Here is a 14,771-nt window from a genome sequence, read left to right on the forward strand (position 1 = left end):
GCCCTGCTGATGTTGTAGCCACAATCTCGGTTGATGAATCTGCACCTGGTACGAATTTCGATAGCCTCTCTAACGACGCTGCCCCAGTATTTACATGTCTGTGCCAAGACCCTGGTATGTTGGTAGTCCTTTTCGTGATTTTCGGACAGACAGTGCTCTGCGACCGCCGACTTGTTGGGGTACCCAAGTCAAGTGTGCCTCTGATGTTCTCGGCAACGATCTTCGATGGTGCACACTGTCTGTCCAATACAAGTCTTCCCACATTGACCTGGAATCTGGTGTATGCCGGCCTTCCGCAAACTGAGGTCGTCTTTGACACTTCCTTATAATGCTCTCGTTTTATTTGGTGGGCAAGACAGTTCCTACTCGATGTTTTCTCAATATTCGTCCTATTTTACCCGATAGTGCGCCAGTATACGGTATATAGGCAGTGGCTATCTCTTTCTCCGTGACCTCTGCCGTCTCCACACGCTGTACTGTAGAGGTGGGGCGGAGAGCGCGTCTGATCTGCCATTCTGAGGACCCGTTTTACCGGAATACAGTTTTGAGGTGTTCCAGCTCTTGGGGCAGACACTCTGCATCAGAAATGGTGCGCGCCCTGTGTATCAGCGTTTTAGCACCCCATTCCTCTGCACAGGGTGGTGGCAGCTATCCACTTGCAAGTACAGGTAGGTGTTCGTTTTCTTCCTGTATACCCCGTGGTCCAGGGCGTCATCCGCTTTTCTTTTGACCATGACGTCCAGGAATGGTAATCTCCCCTATATATCCTGTTCTTTCGGACATGTCCGAAAGAACAGATACATCGTTAGAATGCAATTACAATGAGATGACAACCCTTAGCTGCTTACAGGCGTTGACATACGTCAACGGGGACAGATGAAAATGTGTGCCCTGACCGGGACTCGAACCCGGGATCTCCTGCGTACATGGTAGGCGCTCTATCCACCTGAGGCACTGAGGACACAGAGGATAGTGCGACAGAAGGGACGTATCTCGGGCACGCCTCCCGCGGCACTCTCATTCTAAACGTATTGTCCCGCACTACATTCGTAGTGCCCCCGCCCATTATACTCATTACTCGCGGCGCGTTGCCGATTCCCATAAGAGTTCGAACACTGTTTGTGCATCCGCAGAGAAGAAGAAGAAGAAGAAGAAGATGGTCAAGTGGCCGGTGAGCCTGTCCGAAAGAACAGATGCCATCTCTTACGGGAATCGGCAACGCGCCGCGAGTAATGAGTTAATGAGTATGGATGGGCGGGGCCACTACGAATATAGTGCGGGACAATGCGTTGAGAATGTGGGTGTCGCGGGAGGCGTGCCCGAGATAAGTCCCTGCAGTCGCACTATCCTTTGTGTCCCGGGTTCGAGTCCTGGTCGGGGTACACACTTTCATCTGTCCCCGTTGACGTATGTCAACGCCTGTAAGGAGCTAAGGGTTGTCATTTCATTGTAATTTCAATCTCCCTTCTGATTCAGTCTCCATAGTGAATTTGATGCTTGGATGTATGGAGTTCAGGTGTGTAAGGAAGTCTAGGAGTTTACCCCTTCCATGGGACTAAATCACGAACGTCTCATTAACGTAGAAAATAAGTAGGTTTCCATTTGGATGACGCCAAAGGTTCCTCCTCGAAGCACTCCATATAGAAATTCGCGACCACAGACGAGAGTGGACTCCCCATTGCGACTACTACTGTTCGTTCATAGTATTCTCCATTAAAGAGAAAATACGTGGAGGTCAGAACGTGCTTGAAAAAGTCGGTCGTCTTCAAGTCAAATTTCTGTGCAATAAGCTCAACTGACTCTCGAAGAGGCACCCTGGTGAATAATGAAACAAGGCCATAACTCACCAGGATATGAGTCTTTCAGCTTGAAGTTGTCGAGACGTTTTACGAAATCCACAGAATTATGAACGTGATGAGGGCATTTACCCACATAAGGGCTTAGTAATTTTGCCAGGTATTTGGCCAGCAAATATGTAGGTGCCTTAAAGTTGCTGACAATTGGGCGTAACGGCACCCCTTCTTTGTGGACTTCAGGGAGTCCGTAAAGTCTTGGCGGTACAAGTCCTTGAGGTGTCAGTTTCTTGGCGAGCCTATGCTAAATCTACGTCCTTGAGAAGAGCTCTAGTCTTGTTCTCCACCTTCTTTGTGGGGTCAGCGTTGATCTTCCTGCGAGATTCGTCATTCTTAATGTAGCCCTTATGGGAAAGAACAAACCGTAGCATTGCCTTTGTCAGCCGGAAAGACAACAATCTCAGGGCTCTGTCTCAGGTCTCAAATTGCTGCCCTCTACCTGCTGGTAATATTCGACTTGATCGATTTAGTTCTCGTCAGAGCACGACAGGTTTCCCGGCGTACTTCTTCAGCCGCTCACCCTCAGGAGCTCAGTTCATCAGGGCACCTGACGATGGTGACATGTCTGATCGCCGAAATATTGTGCCCGTTGGACGCTATGGACCGGCAGTACAGCCGTGGACTGTTCGAGCAAGAAATACACGGGGAGAAACTGAAGAATCACAACTCTCAAATAGATGAACGTTTTCAAGCAAGGAACCTGTTTACAAAAATGATTTACGTATGCAAACCACCTCTGATGGGGCTGCTATTTATACTCAACCCACCCTCTTTCACTGTGTCACGATCTAATTTTGTGAGCAGTTTCGTTGCAGTGAAATTTATTCCGTTTTTATTGAGGAATGCCGCTGAAAATGTGTTCACTTTCCTATAAAACATCAGCAATGTTGGTCATATTTGCTTGTGACCAGAGGTTTTTTTTTGTTGTTGCTGAAAATGGCACACCTAGAGTTATCGAGTGATGAACGCACTTTAAGAAATACAGAAAGTGCGAGATATTCGCCGAGGAGTTATCGGAAAGGTATTCCGACAATTCCGACAAAAGGAGCATGAGCTATTATCAGTATAAATTATCCACCCTTAGGCAAAGGCAAGGAGAAGATTTTGAGGCATTTGAGGATAGAATTCATAAGATCTCGTATCGTACCTGCGTCTTGGGGGAAGATGGAAGACAGAATGATGTCCTCTCAGAAGGGGCTGAGGCGCGAGCCGTTGGTGTGTTTATCCACTGCATAAATCCGCAAATCAGAGATGAGGTTAAAATGTCTCACCTTCATCTTTGCATATTGCAGTCTGTCTCACGCTATTGCATGAGGAAACTGGGCAATATGGACCCTCACTGTTTTCACAGACGGGACACATTACAGGAGATGTAAGTGGCTGGGTCACACTTTCGACATGTGCCATGTCCCCTGCTGCATCCTTTGTAAAGAAATTGATAACTGGGGAGTTCTTTGTCGCTGGTCGTACGGAAGATCAAGTCGAAGCAAGAAAGGGTTTCAAAACTGATAGATTAATGCACACGTGGCCTAGGAGCAGCGTCTTTGAAAAGGAATCAAAACGTTTACGGTCCCGGCTCGAACCCCATATCGCTCAAAATTTATATGGAAATAATCGCAATGGCGGTCGAAAACTTCCAACATACGAAGTCGCTCTTATTCTGCCAACGGCCTTGTTCAAAGAGGGTGAAGGAACGGACAAAGGTTCGGGTCACACTCTTACCCTTCAGGTCGGAAACTGTCCATAAAAGGCGGGAGAATCAGAAGTGATCAACGGTGTGAGGATGCAGAAGGCAATGGAAACCATTAGATTAAAGACACATAATGGGTACTCACAAGACACGTGGCCTCTAACTGAAAGAGTGCCAAATAATCTCTTCATTGGCAAAAAAAATTCCGGAATAGTCCCCTATTCGGATCTCCAGGAGGGGACTATCAAGGGGCGGGACCGTTAGAAAAGATCGAGTAACCAACGGAAGGATAACGCTCCACGAGTCGGGTGTGGAAGGGAAGCTAGAAAATAAGAAAGGGGAATGTTAAGAATACATCTAGATATAGTGGCCGTCAGTGAAGTCATATGAAAAGACAAGGATTTCTAGTCAGACGGATATAGGATAAAATCAATAGCAGCGGAAACGGTGTAACAGGAGTAGGATTCGCCATGAATAGGAAGATAGGACTGAAAGTGAGTTAGTGTAAACAGTTCAGTGACCGGGTTGTTACCGTTAGAATCATCAGCAACACAATATCGAGAATAGTTCAAGTATACGTATCGACGCCGCAAGCACAAGATGAAGAGACAGAGAAAATATATGATACTGAAAGCGTAATTCAATACGTAAAGGGAGATGAAAATCTAGTATTTATGGGGAATTGGAATGTTGTTGTCGGGGAAGGAGTAGAAGAAAGTTACGGGAGAATATGGGCTTGGTAGTAGGAGAAAGATAATTGAATTCTGCAGTAAATTTCAGATGATGATAATGGACACTGTTCAGGAATCACAAGAGGACAGTGTATACTTTGGAAGGGCTGGGAGATACAGGAGGATTTCAGTTTGATTACATCACGGTCAGGCAGAGATTTCAAAATCAGATATTTGGCTGTAAGGCAAAACAGTGAGAGATATACACTCAGATCACAATTTGGTAATGATGAAGAGTAGGCTGAAGTTTAAGAGAGTAGGCAGCAAGAATCAATGTGCAACGAGATGGGATATGGAAGTTCTTCAGAATGAGAGGAAGGGCTTGAAGTTTTCTGAGGCTGTGGATGTTGCGATAATGAATAGCTCTAACGCAGCTTAGTTGAAGAGGAGTGGGCGTCTCTAAGAAGGATAATCGCAGGAACCAGAAAGAAAAACGTAGATATAATGAAAGTAAATACAAAGACACCATAGGTAACAGAAGAAATACTTCAGCTGATGAACGAAAGAAGGAAGTGCAGGCAAGCTAATGTGAAGAAACTGAAAAAGAAATGATTGTCGGAAAGACTGGCTCAGAATATAGAAAAGTCAAATAACCTTCCGTGAAATTAAAAGTAACGGCGGTAACATTAAGGGTGCAACGGGAATTTTTCTGTTAAATACAAAGGAGAGAGCGTATAGGTGGAAAGAGTATATTGAAGGCCTCTATTGAGTGTGAGGATTTGCCTGAGGGCGTGATATAAGAAGAAACAGGCGCCGATAGGGAAGAGATGGGGGATCTAGTATTAGAATCAGGATTTACAAGAGCCTTGGAGGGCTTAAAATTAAATGAGGCAGTAGGGATAGATAACTTTCCAACGGAATTTCTAAAATATTTGGGTGAAGTGGCAACAAAACGATTATTCACGTTGGTGTGTAGAATGAATGATACTGGCGATACACCCTGAGATTATCGAAAAGAACATCATCCACAAAGATTTCAAGAGCCGACAAGAGCCACAGTTACCTCACAATCGGTTTAACAGCTGATGCATTCAAGTTGCTGACAAGAATAATACACAGAAGAATGGAAAGAAAATTGAGGATCTGTTAGATGGCGATAAGTTTGGTTATATGAAAGGTAAAGGCACCAAGAGAGGCACTTCTGACGTTGCGGTTGATAACGGAAGCAAGACTGAAGAAAAATCAAGATATGTTCATAGGATCTATCGACCTGGAAAAAGCGTCGGACAATGTAAAATGGTGCAAGATGTTCGAAATCCCGGTAAAAATAGGGGTAAGGAATAGTTAAAGACGGGTAACATACAATACGTACAAGAATCAAGAGTGAACAATAAGAGTGGAAGACCGAGAACTAAGTGCATGGATTAGAAAGGATATGAAGCAGAGATGTAGTCATTCGACCTGCTGTTCAAATTATACACGAAGAAGCAATGACGGAAATAAAAGGATGGTTCAAGAGTGGGGATTAATATTCGAATTGAAAGGATATCGTTGCTAAGATTCGCTGAGGACACTGCTGTCCTCAATGTAAGGGAAGAAAAATTACTGAATCTGTTGAATGAACAGTCTACTGAGACCAGAATGCGGACTGAGGGCAATAAAAACACGAAAGTAATGAGAAGTAGCAAAAATGAGAACAGCGAGAACTTATTAGGATTTGTGGTCACTAAGTAAACGATGGTAAGGGACAAGTTGGTTCTGTTGAGAAACTACTCACTATAGTTTCAGAAAACTTCATAAATAAGATATTTCAGTCATACGCAATGTAATTTTTTTTCCAGAAAACTCATTCTTTTCAATTATATCTGCAATAACGACATATTTTTAAAACAGTAAATTCTACATAAAATTTTATTCTTAAGAATTTGTTGATGGGGACTTAACATTGTGTGACATATATCTTACGAAATATTATAACATTCGCCTTACCGCTAGTGTTGACCAGAGATTTCATAACGACACAGAGAAGTCGTAGGTGCGGAATATGAATCCTTGTCAATACTAACATGACTCACTGGTCACTAAATAATATTATAAAATTACTTACGCCCACTGCTAAACTCCATTCATTTGTAGTTTTTTTGAGGATTATAGTCGACGTAGAAAAAGGGTGTCTATATACAGCGTGGTCCATTGATAGTGGCCGGGCCAAACATTTCACGAAATAAACATCAAACGAAAAAACTACAAAGAACGAAACTCGTCTAGCTTTAAGGGGCAAACAAGATAGCGCTGCTATAGGTCAAACGTATATCAAGTACGTTTTTTAAAATAAGAACCACATTTTATTACATATTCGTGTGGTACGTAAAGAAATATGAATGTTTTACTTGAACCACCTTTTTCGCTTTTGGATAGGTGGCGCTGTAATAGCCACAAACGTTTAAGTACTTGGTATCACGTAACATTCCGCCAGTGCGCACGGTATTTGCTTCGTGATACGTTACCCGTGTTAAAATGGACCGTTTACCAATTGCGGAAAACGTCGATATCATGTTGATGTATGGCTATAGTGATCAAAGTGGCCAACGGGAGTGTGCTATGTGTGCTGCTCAGTATACTGGACATCATCCAAGTGTCGGGACCGTTCTCCGGATAGTTACGTTATTTAAGGAAACAGGAAGTGTTCGGCCACATGTGAAACGTTAGCCACGACCTGCAACAAATGATGATGCCCAAATAGGTGTTTTACCTGCTGTCGCGGCTAATCCGCACATCAGTAGCAGACAAACTGCACGAGAATCGGGAATCTCGAAAACGTCGGGGTTGAGAATGCTACATCAACATCGATTGCACCCGTACCATATTTCTATGCATCAGGAATTGCATAGCGACAACTTTGAACGTCGTGTACAGTTCTGCCACTGGGCATAAGAGATATTACGGGACGATGACAGATTTTTTGCACGCGTTCTATTTAGCGACGAAAAGTCATTCACCAACAGCGGTAACGTAAACCAGCATAATATGCACTACTGGGCAACCGAAATTCCACGATGGCTTCGACAAGTGAAAGATCAGCGACCTTGGCGGGTTGATGTATGGTGTGGTATTATGGGAGGAAGGGTAGTAGGCCCCCATTTTATCGACGGCAATCTAAATGGTGCAATGTATGCTGATTTCCTACGTAATGTTCTACCGATGTTACTACAAGATGTTTCACTGCATGACAGAATGTTGATATACTTCCAACATAGTACATAGCTCGCGTGCGGTTGAAGCGGTATTGAATAGCATGTTTCATGACAGGTGGATTGGTCGTCGAAGCACCATACCACGGTCCGTACGTTCACCGGATCTGACCTCCCCGGATTTCTTTCTGTGGGGAAAGTTGAAGGATATTTGCTATCGTGATCCACCGACAACGCCTGACAACATGCGTCAGCGCGTTGTCAGTGCATGTGCGAACATTACAGAAGGTGAACGACTTCTTGTTGAGAGGAATATCGTTACACGTATTACCAAATGCATTGAGGTTGGCGGACATCATTTTGAGCATTTATTACATTAATGTGGTATTTACAGGTAATCACTCTGTAATAGCATGTGTTCTCAGAAATAAGTTTACAAAGGTACATGTATCACACTGGAACAACCGACATAAAATGCTCAAACGTACCTAGGTTCTGTATTTTAATTAAAAAACCTACCTGTTAGCAACTGTTCGTCTAAAATTGTGAGCCATGTTTGTGACTATTACAGCGCCATCTATCACACAGCGAAAAGAGTGGTCCAGCTAAAACATTTGTATTTCTTTACATACTACACGAATACATAATAAAAATGGGGTTCCTATTTAAAAAACGCAGTTGATATCCGTTTGACCGATGGCAGCGCCATCTAGCGGGTCAAACATAGCGCTATCTGGTTTCCCCCTTCAAGCTAGACAAGTTTCGTTCTTTGTACTTCTTACGTTTGACGCTTAGTTCGTGTGATATTTGGCCCGGTCTCAATCAATGGATCACCCTGCAGTTTACTGCAGGAAAAATATGAACTAATCAAATAATGTACCAAGTACATTTCGTTATCACATTCCTTTCAGTTCAGAGATATCAGCAGTTGAATGAATTTTCAGTCATTGATGAGATTTTAGAATAATTTCGGAAACAATACTATATAACCGAATTAGACCTTATCATGGAACGGCAGTTACATGAGGCAAGAATCTTAACGTCATATCAGTTACGATGAACGAATAAACTGTTGACTTATCCATGAATTTCAAAGATACTTTTTATGTTCATATTCTAAAGAATTAAGTTCCTAATTAGCCGTGTGCCACCAAATGGGGCAAGCGAAATTGATATCAGTTCTTTCGGCAGCAAGTACCTAAGATTCGATTACAATTGATTATTTGCGAACAGAAAGCACGTAACGTGATTAGCATTAACTTTCCACGATATCCTTTTTGGACAAATTAATGTATTACTGCAAAATATCGCAACAATAGCAATCTAAAATGTCCAATTTTTTCAGCTTTTGCTACTAAGATTTGTATTAACGATTTTTACAATAATAAAGCATTAAAATTTCAAAAAATATTCTAGATACATCACACTATAAAATTCATTTTAGCAAGCACCTCACTACAGTACTTAAGCAGTATTAAGGATAACTTGACATTTGTATCATCATCCTGTCATGTAAATTCGTATGATGTACGGTAAGGAATACAGCTTGCGTTAATAAGTATTGATCTGGTATATGACTAGCAACAAATTTCGGTGTGCATTTTTGTCCATGAACGTAAACAGGATCTTTATTTGAGTTCTAGTTATCCATTTCATCATGAGGTTCATATCAGTTGACCCTGAAAAGCATTTATTTGTTATGAATATTGCACACCTTACTACTACTCGCAGCCTTCCTTTTGGCACTGATCAGTGTTTACATGCACACATCCTGACTAAGTTTCCATTGGCAAGCATCTGAAATTCGAGACAGAACTTCTATCTCTCGGTGGAACCGTGAACTAATTTGAATAAAGCATACACTTAACATTTTGTACATACAATAACTCAGTCGGTTATCGACTGTCCCATGCCATTGTTTACTGTCGAGATCTTCAGTTGCGTATTTGTTTTATTATTCCTTCAATTTTTGTGTGTTTGTCTTGAGGTAATTAAATACTGATATTTTGTAATAATCTAATGCTTGTATTTTTAAGACTTTGTACTCTTACAGAATCTGTTCTTATATTGAATGTTTATTTCTGCCCTCTTTCCTATTGCAAACCAGGACCAGTTTGAAAATGTTTTAGTGGTACGATTTCTTCACAGTGCTGAGAAGATGGGACCACGGCTGTCCAGGATGCCAATCTGCACTGTATTTTTATATTTACTGTCGACTGCTGTGCGACACTGTTCAGCTAATTTTGAGCCCTCCCTGTTCATTATCACCCTCTTCCGATGCAACTGATGTTGTTCTGTCTTCTATCTTTTGAAGGGGAAAGATAGGTCAAGCTGAAGGAGGATAGTTCAGGCTTAATCCTTCTGGCAGTACTCGTTATTCTACCTCCTCTTCCCACCAATTAATGCCTCTTTTTAGGCTCTGCCATCAGATGTGATCTTCCTTGCCTTGCCCCTATACATAGGCAACGAATTTATATTTTGTATTCAGCATGTGAGATTCAATTAATACCAACGTTTTTAGGTGAAATGCCCGTTTATTTTGAAAACCTCCCTTCCGACTCTACTACTGATGCCCATGCGGTTATAATTCTTAATTGCGTAAATATTAAGGATGACTAAAAACGAGCGTCAATGGTGCGTTAGAGTCTTAAACGACTTGCAGAGACCGAGGATAGTAAACACACTACTCATACTTCTGTTCTAAAGCAGTAAGTAATCATTCAAGAGATGCTAAGCGAAAGGTTCAAAGTCAAGAAGAAAGCGATTATGACAAAACCAACAGAGTAAATGAATTTTTAAAAAATACCTCTTCAGTATCATTGGGAAATGTCCAGTTCCTTTTGGGTGACATTATAAAACATGATTCCATGCCCGGAAATCTTTCACTTAATCGTATTAAGGCTTCTTCATTCTGCACTACTTCTATAGGCTGTGATTTCGAACAAGATAGGCCACGTACTACACCATTCTCCTCCACTTCATTTAAAAAAGTGCATCCTGTAAGAGAGAAAAATAATAATTCATTAATAATTACAACGAATATGTAACTAATTGTAAGTCTGTTAGGAAAGAAAAATGGTGCTGCTAACTGAAGTCCATTGTACCCACATATAACGTAGACGCTGTAACATCTCAATGGAAGTGGCTGAAATATTAAGAATATTCCTCAGTCGCCAGCCACACCGAGCTCACAAAATGGGTACGATGGCTTGTTGAAATGTCAATGTATTGCAACACGGCCACCTATCAGATAACTAGAGTGTAGCTTACGCTGGGAAAATTGACATTCACATATTGCCACTCATCTCGAAAGAAGGCAACTGCATGTCCACGGAAAATCTTCACAGTAGTCTTTCTTGATTACTTGCGAGAAACAAATTCATCCTTTTATATTTATATTCGGTGGGATCATTGATGGCCATGCTATTGCGAATCTTAAAAACAACCTCGTCCTCAAAGTAGAAGTATACTGGCATTGAGGCGTAGTACTATTACATTCTAATAGTTCAATCTATACGTCGGTCCATGGTCATCATGATGAGTATTTTCCAGCGATTATTATGCAACCATACCCAGGAGGGGGGGGGGGGGGGGACAAGTTGATGTTTCCTCTCTGTCCAGTGCAATGGCGACTGGTGGCCTGTGACTTGGGGAGGGTTGATCTTCGAGGTAGAAATGGGAGTTAGGAGATGTAGTTACATTTAAGCCAGATAAAATGAGACTCTCAAAATTTTTGTGCATTATTTGCAGGAAAGAAATTTTACTTAAATTATATTTATAACAACAAAAAAATTCTTAAAATCAGATTCTTATCCCTTATTTATACAGTAACTGAAAAAGTCGTTTCACTGGATATTTTTTCCCTTTGTGTCTAAACTATAATAAAATCTGCAGTTGATCATCTCATTCGTAGGGCACCTGACTACTTCAAAGTTTATAGTTGTAAACTACATTGTGGTTGAGATTTAGAATAGGTTTTGTATTTTGTCCAACTAGCAAATAGCTGTAAGAGTAAGAAACATGTTTCTTTTAAATTCACTCCTCAACATTTGAATGTTTGTCCTTGTGACTTATTGAGGGCCGTACTATACGCTAAATTTACCACGTACTGAAGCCTTTTCAGTAGGAATGATAAACCAGTTGAAACCTGTGGAAATCGTGGTTGAATGCTATTTTGCCTTTGCAGTTAAAATTTACGTTTCTATGATGTATAAAAGCTGCTTTGCGATGATATATCGGGAACATTGAGCAAATGCAGGAATTCTGTTGGGAAATGTACGCTTTCGTCTTGGTTCTCCAGTCTATCAGTAGATTTAAATATTGTTGTTCCTCTGGTATCATATTCTGTATTCACTGATTTGTTTACTGAATTACTGCCAGAATTCTTGGCGCAGGCTTGCAGTTTTGGTTTCTGTTGCGTAAAATTGCTCTAAATTAAGCTTTATAAGAGAGATAAAGGCAAGGAAAATAGTTAAAAAAGACTGTTTTGTTAATAAAATAGTCTGGGGTGGGGCTGATACTATTTTTCCTCCTGTAGAGGGGCCTAGAGGAGAACAGTTTGATAACCACTGGCTTGGATGATTTTGGTTGGCATCAATGTGGTACGTGTCGATTCCAAGTTGTATTCTAAAATATTCTAGAATAATCTAGAAAACACGAAAAGAATCATCCACATTGGAGAATATTCTGTAAAACCTCGAAAATATTATACACTGAAGCACCGAAGAAAAGCGGTATAGGCATGTGCATTCAAATACACGCAGATAACTGGGCTGCGGTTGGCAACGCCTATATGAGACAAGTGTTTGGCACAGTTGTTAGATCGATTATTGCTGCTACAGTGGCAGGTTATTAAGATGTGAGTTTGAACGTGGTGTTACAGTCGGAGCACGAGCGATGCGACCCTGCATCTCCGAGGTAGCGATGAAGTAGCGATATTCCCGTACGACCATTTCACGAGTGTACCGTAAATATCAGGAATCCGGTAAAACAAGAACAGGACCAACGACTGAAGAGAATTGTTCAACGTGACAAAAGTGCAACCCTTGTACAAATTGCTGTAGATTTCAGTGCTGGGCCATTAACAAGTGTCAGCGTGCGAACCATTCAACGAAATATCATCGATAGGGGCTTTCGGAGCCGAAGGCCTACTCGTGTACCCTTGGTGACTGCACGACACAAAGCTTCACGCCTCGCCTGGGCCCGCCAACACCGACGTTGGACGGTTGATGACTGGAAACACATTGTCTGGTCGGAGGAGTCTCGTTTCAAATTTGTACCGAGCGGATGGACGTGTACGGGTGTGGAGACAATTTCATGAATCCATGGACTACTTGCAAGCAGGGGACTTTTCAAGCTGGTGGATGCAATGTAATAGTGTGGGGCGTGTGCAAGTTGGAGTGATATGGGGACCTCTAATACGTCTAGATACTAATCTGACAGGTGACACGTCCGTAAACATCCTGTCTCATCACGTGCATCCATTCATGTCCATTGTGCATTCCGACGCACTCGGATAGTTCCAGTAGGGCAATGCAACACCCGACACGTCCAGAAATGCTACAGAATGGCTCCAGAAACAAAACACTGTTCTGAGTTTAAACACTTTCCCTGACACCACACTCCTCAGACATGAAAAATATTGAGCATATCTGGGATGCCTTGCAACGTGCTGTTCAGAAGATATCTCCACTCCTCCGTACTTTTTATGAACAACCCTGCAGGATTCATGGTGTTCAGTTCCCTCCAGAATTACTTCAGACATCAATCGAGTCCATGCCACATCGTGTTGCGGCACTTCTGCGTGCTAGCGGGAGCCCTGTACATATTAGGCAGGTGTACCAGTTTCTTTGTCTCTTCAGTGTAGAACAATCTTGAATTTAATAACTTTGAAAAATACGTTGTTTCAAAGGAGACAGAAAATCTACTCATGAGCACTTCAAACACTCATGTCTCCACAATTAGAACAGGTACTATTGCACTACCATTGTAGTGCACAACAAAAACCAGTGATTGGCATTGGGAGGTTTTGGTACCTTCAACTTCACCCACCGCCACTTCAATTTTTATGTGTGTAAACTGTTTGAACGCGACAGCGAAATTCCATGCATTGTACAGGCGCAGTCCTGACCAAGACCTCATGTAACAGTGTTAACAGGAACAGCACACAAGCGCATTATGACGTGTGTCTTTGAATTTTACGTTATCGTTTGAATCATTCAAGCCAGCATTATGCCTTGGCTCTCAGGTTCACCTCCCAATGCTTGGTGGTCGCTGAATCGAGTATACTGGAGCATTGTAGCTTATAATATTTCATTACCTTCTTCGTCAGCAGGCTTTTATTGACGTTTCACAGTGCAGATGAGTAGATATCAGTATTAGAGGCTGTCATTTTATTTTGTTCAATGCCGCAGTTTTAACTATTACGTACTCATTTTAATATTCTTATTTTAGTTCACCGTGAAAACACAAAAGTTTATGCAGCGTTTTCACCGTGAAATAAAACAAAAATATAAGATTTCGTACGTAGCAGTTGAAACAGCGATAGTAAACAAAGTAAGTTTTTATAGTAGTATAATTTTAATCATTCTGTGGGTCACTTTTCCAAGAATACTGGACGTCTCATGTTATTACAGTTTAAGATCATTAAAAATGACATAACTTATATCACAGGCATTTACATTCTTGCGTGTCTGGTTTGACAAGGATGGGATCTCATAGTAGGAGCCACTTGCCTGAAGTAATTTGGCGAAACCACGTAAAACCTAAACCAGGATGGCCGGTTGAAGATCGGATCCTCCATCCTTTCGAGTACAATGTCAGTCTAAAACAGTGCAACCTTATTCAGTTTATTCCTAGCGTACAACACTTTTGTAAATTATGTATTTAACATTGCTACACCGTTCCTTCATTACTCGCCATCAGTCATTGTAAACATTATACACACATTATTACATCACGTAGCATTACACACAGTCTCAGCTGACAGCAGAGTCACAGCAACGACGATTTACATTGTATATGCTAGAAATACCCATCTTTCAGTCTGAAATATTGAGTCCGAATTCGTCTATAAACAGTTATGTTGAGCTCAGAAAGGGGATAGGGTATTAGTATTATGCATTGTAGATTTGGCGGAAAGAGGTGTTCCAGAAGTATGAGAGTTATGTTAAATGATAAATGTTTTATTATTATTTACGTGTCTTAGTTTTTTTTCCAAACCACTCTGTGTTACCCAAGTAATACTTCAGTGTGTAGAATGTATTGTTTAGTAGTTACTTTTTAACTGAAATAACACTTCTTCTAAAACGGCAAACAAGGATACAACACCAGAAACTATAACTTGCTGTATAAACACGCTGACTGA

At 41.5% G+C, this 14,771-nt stretch overlaps 1 protein-coding gene across 2 annotated transcripts in view; it reads right to left on the bottom strand.

Moving 5' to 3' along the window:
* The window catches only part of LOC126353808 (uncharacterized), a 341,733-nt gene that overhangs the window by 280,553 nt on the left and 46,409 nt on the right, over nt 1-14,771 (bottom strand). Inside the window, exon 2 of one of the 2 annotated variants that reach the window (XM_050002905.1) lies at nt 10,212-10,402. The exons of the other annotated variant lie outside the window; for it this stretch is intronic. Within the exon in view, the coding sequence (XP_049858862.1) occupies nt 10,212-10,274 (63 nt within the window). The 5' untranslated portion in view covers nt 10,275-10,402. The remainder of the gene's footprint in view (nt 1-10,211; nt 10,403-14,771) is intronic. 2 annotated transcript variants of the gene reach the window in all.

The sequence above is a fragment of the Schistocerca gregaria genome, chromosome 3, assembly GCF_023897955.1.
Source record: "Schistocerca gregaria isolate iqSchGreg1 chromosome 3, iqSchGreg1.2, whole genome shotgun sequence".
NCBI classification, from domain to species: Eukaryota; Metazoa; Arthropoda; class Insecta; order Orthoptera; family Acrididae; genus Schistocerca; species Schistocerca gregaria.